This window comes from Aythya ferina (assembly GCF_964211825.1).
Source record: "Aythya ferina genome assembly, chromosome: 10".
Classification (NCBI taxonomy): Eukaryota; Metazoa; Chordata; class Aves; order Anseriformes; family Anatidae; genus Aythya; species Aythya ferina.
The window spans coordinates 3,766,890-3,788,341 of NC_140306.1; the positions used below are offsets into that span (position 1 = coordinate 3,766,890).

The 21,452-nt window shown below is 40.1% G+C and overlaps 2 protein-coding genes across 4 annotated transcripts in view; one reads left to right on the forward strand and one right to left on the reverse strand.

Moving 5' to 3' along the window:
* PDZRN3 (PDZ domain containing ring finger 3) overlaps positions 1-21,452 on the forward strand; it is a 131,144-nt gene that overhangs the window by 67,374 nt on the left and 42,318 nt on the right. The gene's annotated exons all lie outside the window — the stretch shown is intronic.
* The window catches only part of LOC311442091 (uncharacterized protein), a 38,462-nt gene continuing 20,868 nt past the window's right edge, over positions 3,859-21,452 (reverse strand). Inside the window, exons 3-7 of one of the 3 annotated variants that reach the window (XM_084530872.1) lie at positions 21,252-21,319; positions 13,431-13,541; positions 12,227-12,321; positions 9,099-9,252; positions 3,859-3,889 (exon numbers count right to left, since the gene is read on the reverse strand). In XM_084530872.1, coding sequence (XP_084386998.1) covers positions 9,205-9,252; positions 12,227-12,321; positions 13,431-13,541; positions 21,252-21,319 — 322 coding nt within the window. In that variant the 3' untranslated portion in view covers positions 3,859-3,889; positions 9,099-9,204. Of the gene's footprint in view, positions 3,890-9,098; positions 9,253-11,975; positions 12,322-13,430; positions 13,542-21,251; positions 21,320-21,452 lie in introns of those variants that run through there. The other 2 variants (XM_084530873.1, XM_084530871.1) reach the window with 2 other exon arrangements.

The following is a 21,452-nucleotide window of genomic DNA, read 5'->3' on the forward strand; positions in this document are numbered from 1 at the left end:
TTATTTCATGCACGGTATCAAAGAAATTGCAGGTATTTTCTAAAATTAGATGTCTTTCCTCATGTCAGTAATAGTCATAATGAGCATCAATAGCTAGCAAAAACATCACTAAGCTCCAAATTTATGGTATTCAGAATTCTTCCTGCTAAGTAAGCACGAGAAGCTCTCAGCCAACTGTGTAAACTTCTTTTTAAGGAAAAAAAAAATCAGATGGAAATTATGTCAGCCTAACAGGAACCATTGTCTTTGTACGGGCACGTGAAAGGATCTCTGGAAGCAGGGCTGTTAGTTAATGAGATCATTTGAATAGTCTTTGTAAGTGGCTGGCAATCCCACGAGGCCGAGGGAAGTACTAGTCTTTCACCTTTTGGCCCATTTCACATTGAGCAATGACAAGGTTGCCTGAAATGTATTCTGTAGAGACTGCTTTAGAGAAAACGAAGTGAAAGGCATTTATGAGGTTTTCTCACTACCTCTCATTTGTTAAGGAGTATCCCTCTGGAAAATCTTTCCTTTGCCCACAGCTGGAGTCCCTGCAGTCCACACAGGGCGCTGCATTTATTCTTTCAATGCAGAATGCCTGTTTACTTTGCTTCAAAATTGTTTCAAATCTCTGGGCATTTTTGTACTGAACTATTCTTGGCCAGGCAAGTACGATGAAGTGCACCAAGTCTGCTGTGAGTGAGTTAACAGATTCATTATGAGCTGGAACACAGGAGGGCTCAGAAGTAACAAGTGATGTTGCTTTTGGCTTTTTTTGGGAGGGAGATGCTGGTGAACAGGGCAAGACAGCAAAGGTAGCCAGTTGTGTCCAGGTGCTTGATTCTTTTCTTACTGTAATTACTACTTGGAGACAGGTTAGTATTTGAAATAACCTGATGCTTTTGTTACACAAATCTATATTAACCCAACGGAATGACCACATAGTTTGAGGGGATAACTTACACACCAGGGAGGCACAAACCCAGTGGCTGAGGCACGTCCCTCTGGGAGGAGCTCCCAGCAGTCAGTGACAAGTCAGTGCTCATCCTGAACCCACCAGCACGGTTCTGCAGAAAGGAATTCAACAGAGAAAAAGAGTTGAGTCTGTATACAAAACATTTTGAACATGGGAGATGCTGCTGAGCATTTTCAGCTAGTTTTTATTACCTTCCCAAAATTGCAAAAAGGCAGGAAATAAATCTTCCAGTTGCTTCCAATCACCTCTTGTCCTGCCACTAGACTGCGTCCTGGCTGTTCTGTAATCTTCTTTTCATGTTTGTTAGACGATTTGTCTCACTTAGCTTGTGTCCAATCCCTGCTTAAGGCTGTGGCATATAAAACAAGAGTAGGTACAAAGTCATGCCAAAAACTTGAGCTAGGAACAGGTTTCGGGTTGAGTCAGCATGTGCCGGGGTTCAGCAAGCTGGTGTTTTTCTGGGGTGGCTGCCATCCTGTGCCTCAGCAGCTAAGCATTTGCTTTTCAGACAGTGCAGGTGTAAACCCGTCTCCATTAATTCAGTGGCAAAATTCCCATCACCTGCAAGGAGACCAGGGTGCCTTCTCGAGTCTCTGGGCTCACTGTGGTATTTCTTCTGTCTGGTGTGCTGTGCCAGCACTTTGCGTTTCCTTTGTTTGCTGTGGCTTATTTGATACAACAGCTATTGTTCTATGTTAAGCCCTTTTTTTTTGTTCACTTTTATGGTGCTTCCATCTACCCCTTTACTAAAACAACAAATAAAATAACACATTAAGCATGAAGACAAAGTAGGTCTCTAGTCCCTTTTGATATGAAGTAAAACTTCAACATATAAATTGAAGGGCAGGCGCTCGGAGCCGTATCTAGAAGACACCAAGGTGAAATAAGCTTTCAGAGCGATGAGGAATGGCACAATTCCTCGCGACGGCACGGTGACTCTGAGGCACAGCGGTGGTTCAAAGGGCATGAACACGTTCAATGTCGCTGTTATTCTTTCTCTGCCGTGCGGGTAAAAATGAGACAAGCTGCACGCATTTCTGTCAGTGGTCATGAAGGAAGGCTGAGTGAAGAGTGTGCCTTCTGAAGCACTGATAAAAGCGCTTGTTTGATGTTTTTTCTATATGATGGCTTCCTATATTTCTATCAGTGCTATTTCTTAGCCAGATCCACTCTGTTCTTACAAACGACTTTGTTTTCTTTGTCCCTGCATGCTTGAGGTAGATGCTGATGACACATGAAAAGCAAATGTATAAGCTGATTTCATTAGCAGTTAGTTTTCTTTTTCTGCATTTAATGTTTTATGTTGCTGTGCTGATACAAAGTACCTAAATATTTGCCGTACCAAATCACAGCCGAATAGATTTAGAGCTAAGCCAGTCAGCGCTGCAGCCTCATCCCATGGCGTGGGATGTCCCCCTCTGCAGGGTGGGACTGCAGCCCCCAGGGCTATGAGATGTGCCGAGCCTGAAGCAGTTGAGCCCGTCCCAGAGTTACCCACACACAGCTACAGAGAGAAACAAACTCAAGTTTGTTTTAAATGCATTAGTTGAACTTCACTAAATGCTTGTGTCGACATTCTCATCTGGAATTAAAGCAGCCTTAATTCAGTTTCATTCACTTAGAAAATTGATTAACTGTATGGACAGAGCATTGCAAGCAATAATATTACCAGAGCTTAATGAGTGACCATTCATCAGCTGCCCCTCAATAACTTCTCGTCTGTAAGCTCCCCTTCCACATAGCTGCAGGGTTTTGCCTTGTATTTGCTAGGGGCTTAGCCCTCTAGTGTGGTCTTCAGAAAAGAAGCTGCAGGACCTTGGGGTGTGCTCGATCTGGAGATGCAGAGGCTCCGAAGACAGCGATGGCACATTTGGGTAGATGGCACGTAGGTGCACCTACAGGGACAGTCTAGCTTGGCAAGCAAGGTGCTGTTTTTCCGTAATTTAAAATCTCTACAAAGTTCACTACACAATGAAACAACCGTTCTTGAATTATACAATTTAACATAATTACAAGCCTTAGTGAAGGAATTAAGATGAACAAGTAACACGCAAGCACTCTGCAGGGTTTTTCAAATCATTGTAAAGTTTGGAAAATTGGGCCCACTGTGTCTATTACCCACTTTATAACACAGTCATAACTGGCTTGTTTGGTTTGTTACACTGCTGGATACTCTCATGGATCTTAAAGCCTGGCCAATTGTTTTATTTATTGGTAATTTTGTTGAATGCCACAGTGAAATGGAATAACTGGACTTTGTTTATAGTGCCAAAATATGTTTTCCTGAAGGGCTGTTTTCAGCAGCCAGTGCAGTTAAGCAAACCCATGGTCCATGTACCACGGAGAGATTTAGGATTGGAATTGGTTATTTGCTTCCTGCATTATCTTCACATTTACAGCAAGTGAAGCACAATGGCTTTCAGATTTCACCACTTTCCTTTGCACTTATGTTAAGACAGACTCCTTGTGCAGGGTTTTCTCCTCGTCATGGTCAGCCAGACTCGCCGAGATAACCACCTTCTTGGCATAAGCTTGCTGATACAAGAGCAGGTGAGGTCTTTGGGAAGGCATTGTGGGGTTTGGAGAACCATTTGAGCTGCATTAGCCTGTACAATTAAAAGATGCTCTGTCAATCTGTACATTGAACCAACTTTTCACTTCACGTGGTAGTGTCCAGCTTCAGATAAGCTGAAGAGGTCTGAATTCCAGGGATTGCTGATACCTAATGTACATGAACAAGTCTCTCTGAAGTCGCAGAATTTAAATGGTATATTGGAGCACAAGTGCTCTGTCTCTTTTTGATGCTCTTTCCCAGACTTTCTGCAAACATCACAAGTAAAGCAATTCAAGAAATGGATGTTCTTTGATCAGTAAGATACAGCCATACAAAATCACAGCCTCACATGCAACAGTGGCAATTTAGAGGAAGACCTGGAAAACAAGAACAACATAGTTAGGAGTAGCTGGCATGGCGGAAGCATAGGATATAGATGTGAAAGGCACATGAGGAGAGAAGGGGGATTATAAGCAGAGAAGCAGTAATGCAGGTTGTGGAAGAAGCAAGGACACCAGTGTTTTAATTAGATAAAACTGACAGAATTAGTTGCTTCTTATGAAAGCCACCATAGGATTCTTTTTTTTTTAATTTATTCAGCTTTCCTTTCATGAACCAAAAACCTGCTTCTAGTTAGGCTGTATGAAATTTATCATTTTAAGTGAAAACATTCCAGTAAATCACCTCTTTCCCAAGCTTGCCCCTTCCCCAGAACTCACAGAACATCAAAACACAAATGAGGGGGAGAAAAATGAATCTAACAAGAAGTCTGCTAATGTGTTCATGTGCGTTGCTTTAAAATAGCCACTGTGGGGTCTTTGCCATTATCTGTGGAAGGCATATAATTGTGGAAATTTTTAAAGGTCCCATCTGGCTCCCCAATACATTTATTCTAATTGTGAAAAAGCAGGGATATTCTTGCCTCTCATTAGTATAAGCCTACTAACCGTAGTTTCTTTCTCGTAACAACATAGGTCAAAGAGGAAGCTCCTTAATGAGAATCTTGGTAACATAAACAGGAAATATAGATCATTTTATCTTCATTTGCTACTCAAAACTTCATACTCAAAATGAAAACACTAATTTTTATTTTTATTTGTCTTTCTCTTGGGCCTTTAATCTATTAAGCAGGGCAATTATAGAATGCATTTTCATCATAAGTGCTCCCATTTATGAATTAATTTACCAGCATAGGAGCCAGGAACTAAAGGACAATATAATTTTAATTCTTTGGTTTTATCTCTGGAAACAGTTGTTTTCACTTCTTCAGTCCTCAAATTAGGTGGAAAGGAAGAATTGCATTGAGTTTAAACTTAGATGATCAAAAAGAAGAGCAGGGCACTTCAAATTTCTGTCAACATGCATTTTATGCATCGTCTTCATATAGTCATGCAGAAGCCAAAATATAACAATTAGCTGCCTTTCCACTATATGCTGGGAAGGAAGAAAAAGAAATTCTGTTTCAAGATTGCTCTTTTATTTCATACATCCGCAAAACCACACATGTTTAGGAGGTGCTTATCAGTAGTGCCATGCAATTACTAAACTAGGTTATGTGGGAGAAACAGAAATAAAATCAAATAATCCCTCTTCTAGCTTACTTATGCTGCAATCCAACCTACTTTTCCTGGCTAGCAAAACCTGGCACCAGACAGAGTGAGCTGCAAAGTCAGACAAGAACCAGGGAAGCGCGTTCAAGTTGAAGCTGGAAGACGCGGGCAAGGTTAGCTGGTTTAGGCGCATTGCTCGTCACTCACGCAACCCCACGTGGCATGTTGGTTACAGCTTGGCTGCTCAAATGGAAGCTCAGATGTTTGCTGTCCCGTCTCAGTTTCGTGCACACGCTAATTTGCAATCCGAGCGCAGCATTGTTTGTCTGGTGTCACAAGCAGCAGCTTGTGTTAGTGAGGCTCACAAGCTGCTTGTGCAATCCTTTCCTTCAGCTCAGGTGCTGTTGCCACCGTAGGGCTGCTTTCCCTCAGACTGAGAGGTAAAGAGGAGTTCTTTAACTAAAACCAACTCTCTTGTGAGGACATGCCAGAACGCTGCCTATCATAAAAAGTTTAATGCAAACCAAAAAATCCATATGTTTCTTATGCTTTTGTTGATCCTAGGATATGAAGCAATTGAAGTAATCTATATTGAGTTGTTACATGTTTATTACTCAGTGTAGAATTTTTATTTTTTGTTTGGAAAAAAAAAATGCTGAAGGTGAGAGAACTTAATCCACTAGCATCTGGGGAGTACGAAGTTTCACAAACAGGACTGCACACATGTTCCTCCATTGTGCTGCATTTCTGTTTAACTGATTGAGAATGCCTTAAACACAGCATGTTAGCTCCAGAAAGCTTATCTGAGGATGATCAAGCGTGCTATGGAAACAACTTTCAAAAGCAAGCAACTCAAGTGAAAGGTTAGTGAATGGCTAAAACCAGCACTGCAGCTGTGGACGTCCTAGCTTTACAAATATAGATCTAGTTCCAGAAGTTACGATTAAAGCTGATGTCTTCATAACATACATCTTTACAGGTACATCTAGTTTGTAGAATACAAAGTACCTCACTATGTAAAACTGTCTTGTAAAACTTGTCTATGTACACTGACTTGGAAATAACTACAGAATTGGTTAAGTCTCTGTGCACTACATCGCTCTTAGTTTGTCAGGATCAAACTAACTCATAGCACGTATTTTCTGTATACCTCATATATGTGTGCTATGAAAATTCAAACCTGAACGTTGCCTATGGTTTGGTACAAGAGAAGGTAAAGTTTTGCATGAAATGTAGTCTTTCTTTTGGATGAAAAAATTGTCTTTGAATGTTCTCATTTGGGTATTTAAAACAAATGTGTTCCCAATCAAATGGCAATTTAATTGAGTTGAAATGAAATGCTAAATACAACAGCTATAGATTTTTAATATTCTCCTTCAAATCACTGCCCTTTAGCATAAAAGTAGGTTATTATCACTTTGGGGAATGGGATCATCCCAAGAAATCAAGTGGCAAAATCTTACCAAAGTCACTTCTTCTTGGGCATTTAATTGAAGAACTGAGTACACAATCACTGCATGAATTTTCATAAAGCTACTCTAGGGATGGTATGTGAAAATAATTTATGTCTGCTTTATGCAAGGTCATTAGTGCTCATACAGAACACTAATAATGACACTAAATCATCTCATATAACATTTAGCTTGTTAGCATAATAGAGTGTTTTTGGTGGAAAAAAATAATTTAATGGCAAATGCTTTATCTTTGGAAACAGAGTACTTAAAGGTTGTTGGTGTTTTGATAGAATTATTTTTTGTGGGATGTTTAGCCTGTAAGTGAACTGGAAAAAAAAAAAAAAAACTTCTATAAAAACTTCTGTAAGTTAAATTTCTGTACAGTTTGAGCAATTTTTATTTTGGGAATATAAACAACTGTACCCATTAAGTGAAACAGCTGTGCACTGTAAGTTCGTTTCGCTTCATGAGGACTTTTTTTTTGTCATTCTTTGATTTTGTGCTGCAACATTCTTTACGGATGATTAGAGCATGTAGCTAAAACACAAGACTTTATCGTGCATACCTTCACAAACACAGAATAAGAACCAGACTTTGCCCTGAAGGATTAAAATCTAGGCAGATAAGTAGGATGAAATCTTAAAATAGAGGCAGAATGATCTCTTCCTATGAAAAAATATGCAAAAATATGATGAAGAAATAGAACTGATACAGGACTTGGTATTAAAAGAACAAACTTTATAAAATGGTTCGTTTCATTCCTTCAATTTAAAACCCCCCAGAAGCTTTAACTTCTTTTTGCACATAGTCATCACTACCCCAAGTAATTCAGCATTTTCCTTCTACCTAAGTTGCAAAAGCAAAGTGTTGCTTGCTTGAATGGCCCAATCTGAGCAGTTCAGCCTGGTAGGTAGACTCATTCCATCCCCACATGTACAGACAACATTACCTGCTTTGAAATTAGTAATGGAATTGCTCTAGTCTAAAAATACTGCAGCTAATGCTTGCATAATAATCTAGTCTTTAGGGTACTCAGAAAGAAATCTAAGCGCAGTACTCTCCTCAAATCCACACTATCCACCTAATAAATGCCTTATCCTGTTGCACAGGTCAAGGGAAAGAAAATTACTCTCTGTCCCGTTGAACTTGTGATTCTGACTGGGTCAGATTCTTCCTAGTCTGGATCTTCTTGCATCTCTCTCATGGTTACACTCAACATCATTTCCATTTATTTTTTAACCAAAAAAAAAAAAAAAAAGTAATATAATGGCGTGAGTCTTGCACTGAACCTGTTGGGGAGCACGGATTGTGTACAGACATCTTCAGTTAAGTCCCCCTCAGACTGCTTTGCTCGCTCAGACCCATGCACATGGTGGATGTTCTCCCACCCTGTGTGTCCTCCTCCCACCCATGTCCTCCTCCCACCCCGTCCTGTGCTTGCAGGACAGAAACGGCAATTACAGGGTGTTTGTCACATGGGCCTGCCTTACTCATATTAGACTGGCCGTAAAAAGACATCATCTAGTTATATTCATACAATGCAAGTAATAGTAACACCATTAATATGCAAGGCTGTGTGTCTTCTTATCCATTATCTCAGCCTTTTCCTTATAAGCATACATATCCGTCACTACCTGGCAGCTGTATCCGCTCATCCGCTCTTCCTTAAGACTATCCATATTCACTGATTAAGATAAAATTTTGTGGACAAAAGCTGCAAAGCAGTATCTCACATGCTGTTTATTGTTAAGGGGATATTTAATAGCTTTTAAATTCATTTAAGAAAATGGGAGCAGTGAGTCACATGTAATTATTCCCAGATAGATCATTAATTACTCGATAAAGTTTCTACATAATGCTGCCTTTTGCTTTTTTTGCCATAATGATGGGCTATTTCTCATTTATCTCAGTTTGCTTGTCAGTTATTCCAGCTCCCTTTCATCCCCTATCTGTGATATGTATGTAAATATTACAGATTGAGATTGATAAAGGTTTAAGAAAAGGCTGTTGCTTTATTGGATTACAGAAGAGTTTATGAGAAACTCATTTGATTATTGTGTTACAATGGTATCATTTGCACCAACACACGTATGGCTGTTTTGGTACCTAAATGGTAACTGCATTTTTTGTAGGTTTCTAATTCAGCTTTAGAAATTTTAGTTTGAGAATGCCAAACAAAGACACTAATAAAAAAAAAAAAAAGTACATTTGAAACTAAAATTGCGCTTTTCAAAAGTTCACCTGGTGACACAAGGCTTGTCTTCATTTAATCACAACTTTAGATGAAGTCCTCTGAACTTTAATGTACTGGAAATCAAGTGAGGTTGCATGTACCACATCTTCTTAAAGAGCACTCAGTAAATAGGCTCTAGGAAATCAAGGAGTTGGATTTGCCAATTTACATGACATCTAAATTGACTTGTTCTCCTTCCTCTCTTTTGAGACCCAGCCTTAAGAGTTCAGAAGGAAGGAGAAACATGACAGGCTGAAACTTAAGGAAAGGTCATTAGTTCTCCCTCTGTTTTCATTACTTTGCTAATTTTACTGTTGAACTGATTGGGCTATCCCATGGCAACGTGTACCTTTTGGTGCTGCCTGATCTGGCGTTCGGAGGGCTGACAGCTTCATGATGCTCTGCAACCAGCACGTGGTGTCTTTGTCCCGGCCCTTTGGTGCACCCTGAGGATGTCATGCCTTACTAGGCACAGCTCCCAGCAGCAAATACCTGGAGAAAACCTGAAACAGAGTAGTGATAACTTGCTCAGTAGCAGCTGGTGAACTCTGGGAATAAATTTATCCTCCTCCATAAACACTTGGACATTTATGAGCGTAGGCTGCGTTCATTCTCTGATACACCCAGTGCCATGGTGAGGTTATTACTAAGTTATTATTATCCTGCCAACTAAAACACATCTAGCTGAAACATTTTAGATTAGTGTTACTCTTCCACATTACACTCTTTATTTCTCCATAAATAAACAAAAATAAAAGAACTACCACAGGAAAGCACAGAGAGCTGAACTCACATCCCTGTGTTTGAGTCCTGCCTATTCTCAGTGTCCCAACGATTGTGTGCTTGCCCTGCAGCAGTAGATCATTCCAGCCTTGCCATGAGGGATACGTTGCTGTTAGAGTAATCATTTCAAAGTGTTTTTCCTCAAAGAAGATAGAAAGGATGGTCTGCTGTCTTGTGAACTGATAACAAGACAATCCTGTTTGTTCCATTATTGCCCTACATCTGCTCTCAATTATTCTGCAGTTAACTTAGTGCAAAACATGGTGGGATGTATGTCAGTAGCAAGTCTTAAAACTGTCTGCAGAAGCTAAACAAAGCTTAACAAAGTTAAACACTTGAAAAGACACCCAGTCATCGTCACCCAGAACCAAGCTCAGCTGTCTGTCCAAGCATCGGGCATCTCAGGACTGAACGAGAAGCCGGAGCAGACAGTGACTGTCCCAGCACCTTCCAGGCAGAGCGAAGAAGGAATATGTACGGTTAGGGCTTGTGATGAGGCTCAGCTATTCAGTCTTGCTTGTAGCACTTCTGCAATCTTGCTTAAAAAGTAGCTGCCTGTTTGTTTTAAGTGTCTGAATTGTTGGGTAGATGCCCTTGTACCAGGGGATTTGTAACGTCTTTATAACGGCAAATATATTGGCCAAAATGAAGATTCAGAAAGTCAGATACAAAATTCATTCTTTCTGCAGCACAGGTGTATGGTATAATGGTGAATTTATATAGCCCATATAAATGGAATACAGAATCAACCCTAGATAATGGAGCTAGAAATATTTCTTATTAGCGTCACTGATGTTTAAATACTGAGGAACATTGGCAGTAAAATGGGAATTAGGTCGGGCCACCAGCTGAACCCTAAATTTGTATTCTTGTTTGAAGAGTTAATGCAAATACACCTCACCACGCTATCCAAGATTAAAGCATATTTCATATTTCCTGGTCAAAGTAATGTTCTTTGGAAAACTAATGAAAAAGGAATTTGTCTCACAGGGGGCTGAGGAACTCAGACACCAGCCTGGGGAAGCAATCTGCTCAGGCTGTGGCACTGATGATGTTAACCCAGCCCTCCACAAATTACGTTCCTATCAGCCACAGAGATAATCTATGATGTAGTATGGTGTGGTCACAAAATAAACCGAGGGGAACATCTGAATTTCTAGACTCTTTGATATTTTCTTCAGGTTCTCATGGGATGTGTGTGCTCCCCAGAGCCTCATGTGAAGGCGTTTGAAGTCTACGGAAATCTTTCTATTGACTTCATAAAGCTTTGGAGTAGGCTTCTAAGGGGATGGGTGTAGAAATGTGCTTCGTATCTCTGGATCAATGTCATAAGCTTTCCTTGCCTTTAAAGGAAAAGCTCAGTTTTTAGAGAAGCACAGTACAATACAGAACAGCCAGAAACACAGCAAATGTTCTCCCTTATCACTCAATACAACTTGGAAACGTGTTGTTTTGGAGCAACAGCCTAATACCGCCACAGTTTGTTTAGCATCTTGGCTATGTTTTAGGATACTGATTGCTGTGGGATTTTAATGCCATTCCCAGATCCTGATCTAGGCCCACCCACCACCGTCCCACAGGACAGTCAGTGACTGGCTCAGCAGCTGGAACACCGACCTGGGATAAATCAAACCCAGAGCCTTGAGATAAAACACCCTTTCCAGCTGCTGGCTTACCAATCAATACACATTTTTACTGCCGTTGCATTTAACATGTGGGACTTCACAACTGATTAGCAAAACTCTCTTGTAAGAGGAGCAGAACTTTCCAAAATCATACTTATGGAACTGGTATAACGTAGCCCTTTTGTACATGAGAAGATGTGTGGTACACACCCCCATCTGTAGGGGGAAAGTGTTTTATATATTTCATATTAATGACTGCAATACACTTAATAGCAACTTACACAAATTTCACCTTTAAATTTTCTAAATATAGCGTTGAAAAAAAAAAAAAAAACCTACTTTGGAATTACAGAAAGGGTCCAAACATTTTATTGTAACAATATATCTGCCATTTTATGAAATGAGCTGTTTTAGTCCTGATTCAGTACATACACAAGTCAATGAACATAATAATGGCATTTGCTACATGCTTGAGCCTGGAAGAAAGGTTTGATAAGGGAAGATAGGGTTGAGCCATTTTGATGCAGCCATCTTGCTTCATTTCCAAAAAATAAGCAAGGGACTATACATGTATTTATCATTGTCGATAATATATGATATATTATTTCTTATATGTCATGGCATAGAAATTGGGTTTGGTGACTTAAGTTTACATTCCAGTTTTAACAGGAGGAGAGTAGTAACTTAACTTATTTTTCATTGAAATGGTAATGGTTGGTGTGTTGGAAAACAGTCTGTGTTGTATAACCCTTTCTAAATAGGACAATAATATTTGATAAATATTTGTTAAATCTTTTTAATTGCTGTTTTGTTTTAACTTCATTAGTCATTCAGAACCAGGCTTATTGCTTCTTTCTTTTTCACCTCCTAGAAGAGATGGCAGTAGGAGATGAAAGAAAAGGCTGCTTTATTTTTTTGAACCTGAATGTAAGGGTAGAGGCTATTTACATTTTAGTGACGGAGATTAAAGCTTTGGTGTTGGAACCTTCTGGCCCCCATTCTCCAATACCAGGCAAACTGAATTTGGCATAAGCCCAAAGAGGGAAGAGCAAATAGGGGTTACAGCTACCTGGAAAGTCCTCTCTGATCTCAGCATGGTCCTGCTGACAGTGCAAAAGGCTGGACCCACCAGACTTCTTTCACACCCCTGACTCCTCATTCTTGCTAGAATAGATCAAAAAAAAAAAAATCCGTTGTACTATTTCATAAATAAGTACATAACCTCACTGCGCTTCAGACAAAGGGTGAGGGTGTGGGAGCCCACGAGGAGGACGTGGGATCCAGGCTGCCTGTAAAGGAAGTGTTTCTTCTGCTTTAGAGGAGGATGCAGGGGGTGACCCGTTAGTCATCTCTAGCCCTCAGGCTGCTGGCTCTGCCACTAAATTAGGCCTTTTAAAATCAAGGAGTTCAATGGTAGGTAATGGGGGGTTGTAAAGCAGGGTTCAGCTTTTTCACGTTTTTGCAGTCTTAAAACTTCTCCAAACCTCAGTATGTCCGATCCACTAATAATGCCACAATATATGTATTTCTATTAGACTTCCTATTGAACGCTAGTCTAATACCTTTGCTCTCTTTATTTATGATGAGATTGTTTCCAGCTACTGTTAATTTATTTTACACAGCCCATGATGTAATCGTTAAGCAGTTGTAATGAAGATTGAAGGTTTAATAATGCCAAGTGTTACAAATTTCTATTTAATCATTCCTAAATCGATTAGTTACTTTCACCCAAATGCCGTGCCACTGAAACACAGAGAGCTAAAGATACAAACCGCTGTGGCCAGTGTTTGATAAATGTTATTTTGGTGTGGTGGTAATTGAGTTATTGAATTTACTCATCTTCCAAATGATGTTTGCATTGTCTCAGCCATATGTGTTTAGGGCCAGGGGAAGGTCATTAGGAGCTTCAGACCGGGGGCATGTTTGGGTTAAAGTGATTTTGAACAGCCAGTGTTGAGGTTAGTCAATTAAAAGAAATAGCACAGTGAGATGCTACAGAAGGGCATGTTATGGGCTGGTCAGCAGGGAGGTCCCAAAGGCCTGTTTAAAATAGTCCAAAGAATCTGTAAGTGAATGTCTACTCCTAGCCCCGGGCTCTTTAGCCACTGACAAATTGCTGTGTGAGATGCCCTTCACTTAAAGCAGGTCTCAGCTATAAACAAATGTCACACTCTCGTGGCTACGTATAGGACAAGCCTGTAAAGGCCAAGATAATATATTAAATGATAATACCTTTTATATGTATAAACACACCCTTAAATGAACTTCCTTACGGGAAGATGAAGGCTGCAGATGGGAAACAGCAAATTCTTCAGATCTGACTTCAGTGGCAGGGACCGTCCTGGGCTGGGCCAGCGGCTCGGGTGGGTCATTGCTGCTGAGCCCTGTGTGAAGATCAACACCACATTCAGGGGATTATTCAATAGGATAAAGCTGTTTCAGAGATAGAATTCAACAGATAATGTATTTATATCTATATCCTTGGACACAGAGTATGTGAGTGTTTTGTTCCCCCCAAAGAGTGCGTCACTTCTACTGCAGACTGCATGCTGATGAACGCATCTCTGCTGATCAGCTTTGACTGAGTAGGTGGAAAGTTTCCCCTCAGAATTAGATAACCCCTTTCCTGAGTGACCAAACAGCATTTTCAGCAGAGTTCAAATATCCAGTGATCGCTGCCTGCATTTGGAAATGGTTTAGGATTAAAAAGGAAAGAGTTTTGTCATTTTTCAGATGTTTATGAACAATCGGACTATCAGAACCAAATGAGCAGGAGAAGCAGCCCTCCGTGTTTCTCACGGAATTGCAGACATTTTCAGGGACCTGATACGCTCTCCTCTGAACAGTCATTGGGAAGAGCAAAGTCTCACTTAAGGTGAAAAATGGGCCCACTTTATTTCTAATACTTGGCTGGTGGCTGTATAGAGAGACCCTTCTTTGGCTCTGAAACACTGGAAAGAGGCTCCTGCTCTCCAATTTTCTGGTGTGCATTCCTTAAAAAAATCTATTGTTTTATAAATAGTGATTTGTATTTTATTTCTGTCCTCTAAACACTATTTAAATCAGAAGTAATAATTTCTAATCCTGTAAAATGCCCAAAGCTTAAGTCAATAAACATTTGATGAATATATCGCCCAAGGACATTCTGTGTGGCTGATAAATGCTCGTTGCAGGAGTGCCTGGCAGCTTTTGTGGTTAAACCTTTGCTTTTATACAATTAAATGGGCGACTGACTCCTTCAAACACTGGACACACTCTTAAATGCTAATTGCACAAGGAGTCGGAGAGCTTCTTGCGGGCAAATGAAACAAAGACCTTTCCCTTGGTGCCAGGAAATGAGCAGCCAGAGCCGGGATCATAAGGCTCTGGTTCACCAGGGGTTCCAGGAGCAGAGGGCTGTTAGGGCACACTGCCCAGGTCCCCGGCAACTTTTGGGGTCTCCCTCCAGGCTGGGTGTGAGGTGCTCCTCTGATTGTCCATCCAGCCTGGCCAAGGCTGCTGGCCCACAAGGCTGCTTCCCATGGAGGCTAGGGACAGGACGGGATGGGATGGGATGGTACAGCCACCTACTGCTGCCCACCCCAGAAGGGTGTTTATTCTCTGTCCAGTGCTGTGTAGCAGCTGAGACATTTTCAGCCTCCTCAGTTACTCTACCATATGCCAAATTTGTAAAATCTTGTTCACATTTTTTTTTCTCCCTTTAGCCAAAGACAGCTCTTTAGGAGAGAAATACGGAACTGACAATTACACTGCTTCCTGCTGTGAATAAACTGTAGGACATCCTTAGCCATCAGGCTTTACAGGGAGACCTGAGAAGTATCTTTAGCCTTTCTTCCCTGTGTTGATGAAGTTACAAAGTGAGGCACAAGCAGTTTGACTGTAGCATTAGAGATCAACCAGGGAGAATATCCCATTTTAATGCACCGTAGGTCTTGTGCACTGACTTCTGCATCAGTCAGGCAGAAATGATGGAAACAAAGTGGGAGAAAAGGAAACGCTAATTATTGTTATCTCTAATGATCACTGGTAACATAAACAAAGCATTTAGAGACTCTGGGTATTTATTGTCTGTATTGCTCTAGTCACAATGTCACCCAGGACCGCATCTCACATGACAAGGAACAATTAAATGAAAATGTGTCCAGGCTATGCCCCTGCCAAACTGAATCATGACCCTTCTTTTGGCAGCCTCCTGCATGAATCCGCCCCTTGGGGAATACCAGGCGGTAGCTGATTTGCCAGCTGACGTGACACATACATTTTTTTGTGCATGTATGTCATGTCAGTGACATTACGCAGTCCCTGAAAGCAGAGCTTATGCCTCAGCAGAATGCTCTATTTTTAATATTGCTTAAATGTTCAGAGATGAACAGCAAGGTCCAAGGAGAAAGGCAGCGTCTCTTCATAGACATTAGCTTTGTTCCAAATCAAAATTCATAGCCATTTGATTTTAAAATACACTGTACAATATACACAGATGTAAGTGTATTAAATTACCTAGTTTGAATATAAACAGCTGCGGATGTAGTAGCTGAGAGCACCTGGGGAGTTGTATTCTACAGACATAGGATTTTCTGTACAATTCATTCAATTATAGCGTGAAATGTGTCTAAAAGAGTTATTTGAAGGGCTTTTGTTCTCCAGCACAATATCTGCCTCCCACTCCCTTCTTCCTTTTGTACGGAAGCCCCAGAACACAGTCCAGAAAGGGAAGAAGATGTAAGAAGCATCTTCTGCTGAGGAAGGCCAGGCGGCTGCACAGCCAAACAAACTTAGCACACAACTTGCAGGACGCTGGTACATTAGAGGAGGTTTGAGTAACTGTCTTGTCTGTGTAACATACAGCTCTTCACTTGGATTCAGCTTGTTTATATTTCCTCCATAGCAAATAGTTTCTTTATTTCAATTAAGGACAACTCCCTAGCTAAAGGAACATCGCAGTGATTTCTGGATCAAAGCACAATAAACCCAGTGAGAAGCTTTGTACAGAATCTATGGAAATGCCTATTTCATTTACCTGGCTGTAGCTACAGGTTAGCTTGTTCCAACTGCCTGATCAGCTTGGCACAGCATCTATACCACACCTGAACTGGGGTTTGGTGGCCTGAGCATGAAAATTTAGTGGCATTTAGGCACTGTGGAGTATCTGACCTGGTCTCCAGGTACTGCTTGAAAGGGCTGCAGATCCTCCCATGTCCTCCATCCTATCTGTCAGCTCAGTTCTTCATTTGTAGTATGGCTGTTATATCAGTTTTTAGGCATTTGCTTTATTTAAAGGTCATCTCAGGTCTTTACATCTCCCCCTTTTTTTCTGCCTTTACAGAAAGGTACTTTCTGAAACCAGATCTGAGTCAGTTGGATAGCATTTTCCAGGCATCCTATGTCTCTCCTTGCTAACGGATGCTTGAAGCACAAGGAGGGCCAGTAAATGCAGATTCAGGTTTTGAAAAATACAATCGTCAACTATTTCAGACAAGAGAGGAATCATAATATATTCTCAAATTTATAATTTGTCATTACAGCCATTAAAGTCCAACGTGATTCCATTAAGATAATCCACCTATTTTTAAGTGAACTGTTGCTGGTATTAATCAGCAAGGAAGGTGCAATAATCATCCAGGATCATTCTACCGACACAAAAACTCCTACCATTGATTAAGCTTAATGTTTACCATAAAAAGTCCCAAGCCCTAGTACTTCAGGACTCAGGAGCATATTTGCAGTTGTTCCAGAGTAACCTTTTGTCCATCTAATACAGTGGCTGGGTCTGTGTCTTTCTACAGTTGTAGTGTGAGACAACATGAATTTTACCAGAATCCTAATATAAATAGTCCTCTTAAGAAATGTTTCTTCTTTACAAAGACATTCATTTCTGCAGTTGTTGATTAGGACTATGTTGCATTAGGATGTTGTATAGATTAGGACTTTCCAGGACAAACTCCTCAAAGCTGATCAGTTTTTCAAAGCCAACATACAACTCAAAGACATTTAATACAAGCCGTTGTTCAATTTATCCTATCTTGGAGTACCAACACTTTTAATAAAATTAATAAATAGGCACCCCATGGCAAGCAGGATTAAATTACCTCTTTTTTTCCCCCTAATTAGACTTCAGACAATGTTATATTATGTGGTTAAGGGAAAGGAACTTTGCCTCGGATTTCAAAGTGGTGAATCTCAGTTTAATTCTGCTAATGGCAGCTAACACAGATGGCTAAAAAGAGTAATTATCTTCTTTAGCTTTCTGCCACCTGCCACAAGTGAACTGTTTTCTTTAATTGCTCAGAATTACTCTTAATCACACAAAACAGATACTTAAATCCTAGTCACATATTGCAACTCAAGAGCAAGATTTTAACCCTAAGCATGTGACTTAAGAAATTACCATCATGACCAAGAGTACAATGCTGGCTATGTGCTGTGACAGTTGAAAAGATTAATCCTTTATCTTCCAGGTAGGAGGAAAGTTTGCAGGCTAATCAGAAAAGTCCTGTGGTCTGATCCAAGTAATTACTAGAGCAACCGAAAGGCTATATCTGCAGTAGCAGGGGAAAAAAAAATCACACAATTTCTTCCTGCTGATATGCTTTCTCTAACAAATGGTCACTTTTAAAAGCCACAAAATCAAACAGACTTATCTTAAAAATGACTTGCTCAACAACTTAAAGATGTAACGTTAAGTATATCTGAGTGATGAGTCAAAGCTTTTTAGGTTCTCGAAGATGTATTTTAACAGAGATAATAATCCTATTTCCATTGGGGCAGCATTTTGAGTTAAATTGATGCTGGGCATTTAAAAATCCCAACACGACACCTTTTGGAAGTTTCTGACAACACTGTGTTTTATAATAGCAATTCCTGCGCCCCCACCATTCAGAGATGATGTATTTTTTGGAAGAACAGTAAGTCTTCCATTTCTTCTTTATTTCCACTCCTCATAGCTAAACAAGGACAAATTCAGACTCTGCAGAAGATCTGAGAAGTCATCTCTTCATTTCTGCTCACCGACAGCAAAAACCATCTTTAAGCTGAATCACCACCCTAAGCTGAAAAAGCACTAATGCAAATCCTGAGTTTTAGATGAAGTGATTGTAAGAGAAAGGAAAAAACATCCAACTCATTGTTCCATGAATTGCAAAGTCTGTAACTCTCCATCACCATTTCTCTGAAATTTGCTAGAGAAAGTTCACAACAGAGTTTATACATAAGGAGATAAGAGGAAAATAATTTCTTTGATTTTAAATGAAAGCCAAAACCAGGAGCAAAGTTTCACTTCTCAGTATAAGGCCATTTTGCTCAGTAGACGTGACCTGTACTATATATATTATACCTTTTTGAGAACACATTCTTTTTCAAAAATTATTCCACAATTTTGAAGTGAGTTAGACTTCTGAAGACTGCAGTTTAGCATCTTTGTGCTGTTACAGCTTTGTGTCTAAAGGTGTGAGTGGCAGGGGGAAAGGAAAGCCACTGGAACCACAGACCTGGAACGCAGCCTTTAGAAGCTTGCATTTTTCACCGACCTATGGAAAAACAGACCTAGAATATGAAATTAGCACTGGCTGATGAACTCTGTAGAAAAGTATTTCTGAACTTGATCTTTATGGATTTTCATTATCTATGTATACCTGGTGCTGTGCTCCAACTTAGAGTTTCTGTTTTTATAAGTGCCTCTGACTGCTCTGACTGCCGCTTCTGAGACAGCCTCAGCTGTATAAAAAGCCCATGAGTAGGAGTGTGGAAAAAAAAGGGTCTGACTGCATCATTTCCCCTGTGTATTTATAACCACAGCAGTGAAAGTTAGAGTAATAATAGTATTTACCTTTGTTACTTGGTAAATAACAAACTATTATTGGACAATTATAGTAAAGGTCAAAGTCGGCTTTCTTTTTTTCCCCTTTAAGAAACACGCTCGTGCTGGTTTTAGCTTCAGTTAAAAAGTGCTTTTCATAAAGTCGTGTAATATATCAAACAGTTGAATGGATCAAAGCTTATGACACTAACTTAATTTAACCGTAAAAGATAAGAGTTCTCCTGTGGAGCTTGCTCAAGTATCCTTGTTATCATCTGGCTCCAGCTTTCATGTTTGTTACAATAGAAATAATAAGAATCGTTCATAAAATGCAGATATTTTCTTATAAATATTGTCATAGTGACAATAGGTGTTTTTAATCAACTCTAGCAGTGGCCAGCGAGTGCTGGCAGTGTTTGTTGCCAGTAGTGCACGCTGCTCACAGGAAATGAAAATAACAGCAGAAGGAGGAAAGATTAAATGCAATCAATGCTTCACTGTACAATAAGTAACAGGCTTTCGGAGTTTTAATGGACTAAATAGTGTAATGTGTTTGGTTTGGTAACCGCAGAGTTTAATCAAGTATTTTTAAATTTTTAAACAGGAAATGGCCTTTTCTCAGAAGGATATACATATTTGCAGTCCATAAATCAGTTCCTGAGTCACAAGGACCCTGAGCTCATAGTCTTGACCGTGCAAGTAACTTGAACTCTTTTTCTGAAGAAACTCCCAGTCGTTGTGGTAGTGTAACGGGATTTGATGAGTTCCTGATGCTTTTCCAGCATTTTGTCCCTTTCAAGGTCCCTTAATGCTGTTTTTCCAAGCCATGTTCAGGCTGTGGAGTATCCCAGACCGCTTCCCAGGGGTTAGCTTCAGTCACTGGGTGCTACCTGAAGGACCCAGAGCTGGCACGGGGATTTATCCCAAGACCTCACGCACCATGGCCTGGCAGACAGACTGCTGTCTCCACCAGCAGTGCAGCAGGCACGGCAAGCAGTGCTGTAAAGACTCATGGCTTCTCACCTTTCATTTCTAAACCTTCCCCAAAGCACGACTGGATTTGGCATTAAGCAAACCTGCAAGGTTTTGAGCACCACTGCCATGCAGGGGTGTCCCCAGCTCCAGCTGATGTTGAGGGGAATGGACACGCTCATGTGTAGAGTATTGAGCACAGTAGGTGGCTTTTTTAACACTGTACAAATGTCAGATTTTAGACAAGATAGCATGTAGCTGTGACAGCTGTCTTTTAAATTATGCAGAAGAAGCAGCTTGGGACAAATGTAAGTGAACAGTAGCTTGTTAAAGGAATCTACCTAATACAGCAATGTTTATTCCTCCAGAAAACACAAATACAGTATCATTTTGCAATGAGCTCAGGTAAAAGTGGAGGTGCATGTATTTTCTGACATGCTTGCTAGATATCATGGTATAAATATGTATTACCAAACACAAAATATGCACATACATTCACATACGCTCTCTATTCTAAGATTACTGATAACTTATCCTTTGCCAAAATGAGACAGAAAATTTACAAAACGTGTATAGTTAATATACCCGCTCAATGAATACCTTTGAAAAACCTAATTCATAAATTATGCATTAAGTTAGCAACTATACATGCATGCATTGACAGGATATTATTATGACAAAGGCAGCTATCTTTTCAAAAAGTCGGGGACACATTAAAACACTACTGAATGACAAGCAGAATGGGGAGCCTTTCAACAGAGCTTAATCAGAGACTATTCTGGAAGCAAAAAGACGAGTGCTGGGAGTCCCATTCTCTCCAAAGAATCAGATGTCTCTGAGTATAATCTGTGTACAAATCCCTTGGTTTACAAGCAGAGGATCCCCACAGACTCTTGGCCTTGGTACCTCATGCACAAGAAATATTTGCAGTATTAAAGCTTGTATTTAGGGAAGACTTTTTATCCAAAGCTTTTTTAAATTAAACTTACAGTAAGGAAGAAACTATGAGTGCAGAAATGGAGAATGTTAGAAACACTTTTAAGGAAACACTGAAACTAAATGAAAAATATCTGAAATGTTCCTGTGTAAGTTATGGGAAAGGTTTTCAGAAACATGCTCTGAGGAAGACACGCCAGACAGGGAAATGTTCATGACTATACTTGTGATGCTGTATGGAAAAATATTGGAAATTACTAAAAAAAAAAAAAAAAATTGAGTAGCTGCTGTTTTATGCAGTGACGTTTGAGGCATTACTTCAGAGGGAGAGGTTGTAGAGTAGTGATAAATGTGGAAACAAAGCACAGGCAGACAGGGCTGTCTTCAACCCTACCTTGCTGTAGGCTTGTATCAAGCACAGCCACCATCAGCCTTCCCTTCCTCCTGCTGACAGGAAGCTCCCTGGGAAAAAAAATAAAATAATAATTAAAAAAAAAAAAAGATGCCATTATCTTTCTCTCCTTTAAAGTAGTTTTAAAGTTTTCTTAACTTGGTCAGATGAGGAAACCCTGTAAAACTGCACAGGAACAAGACA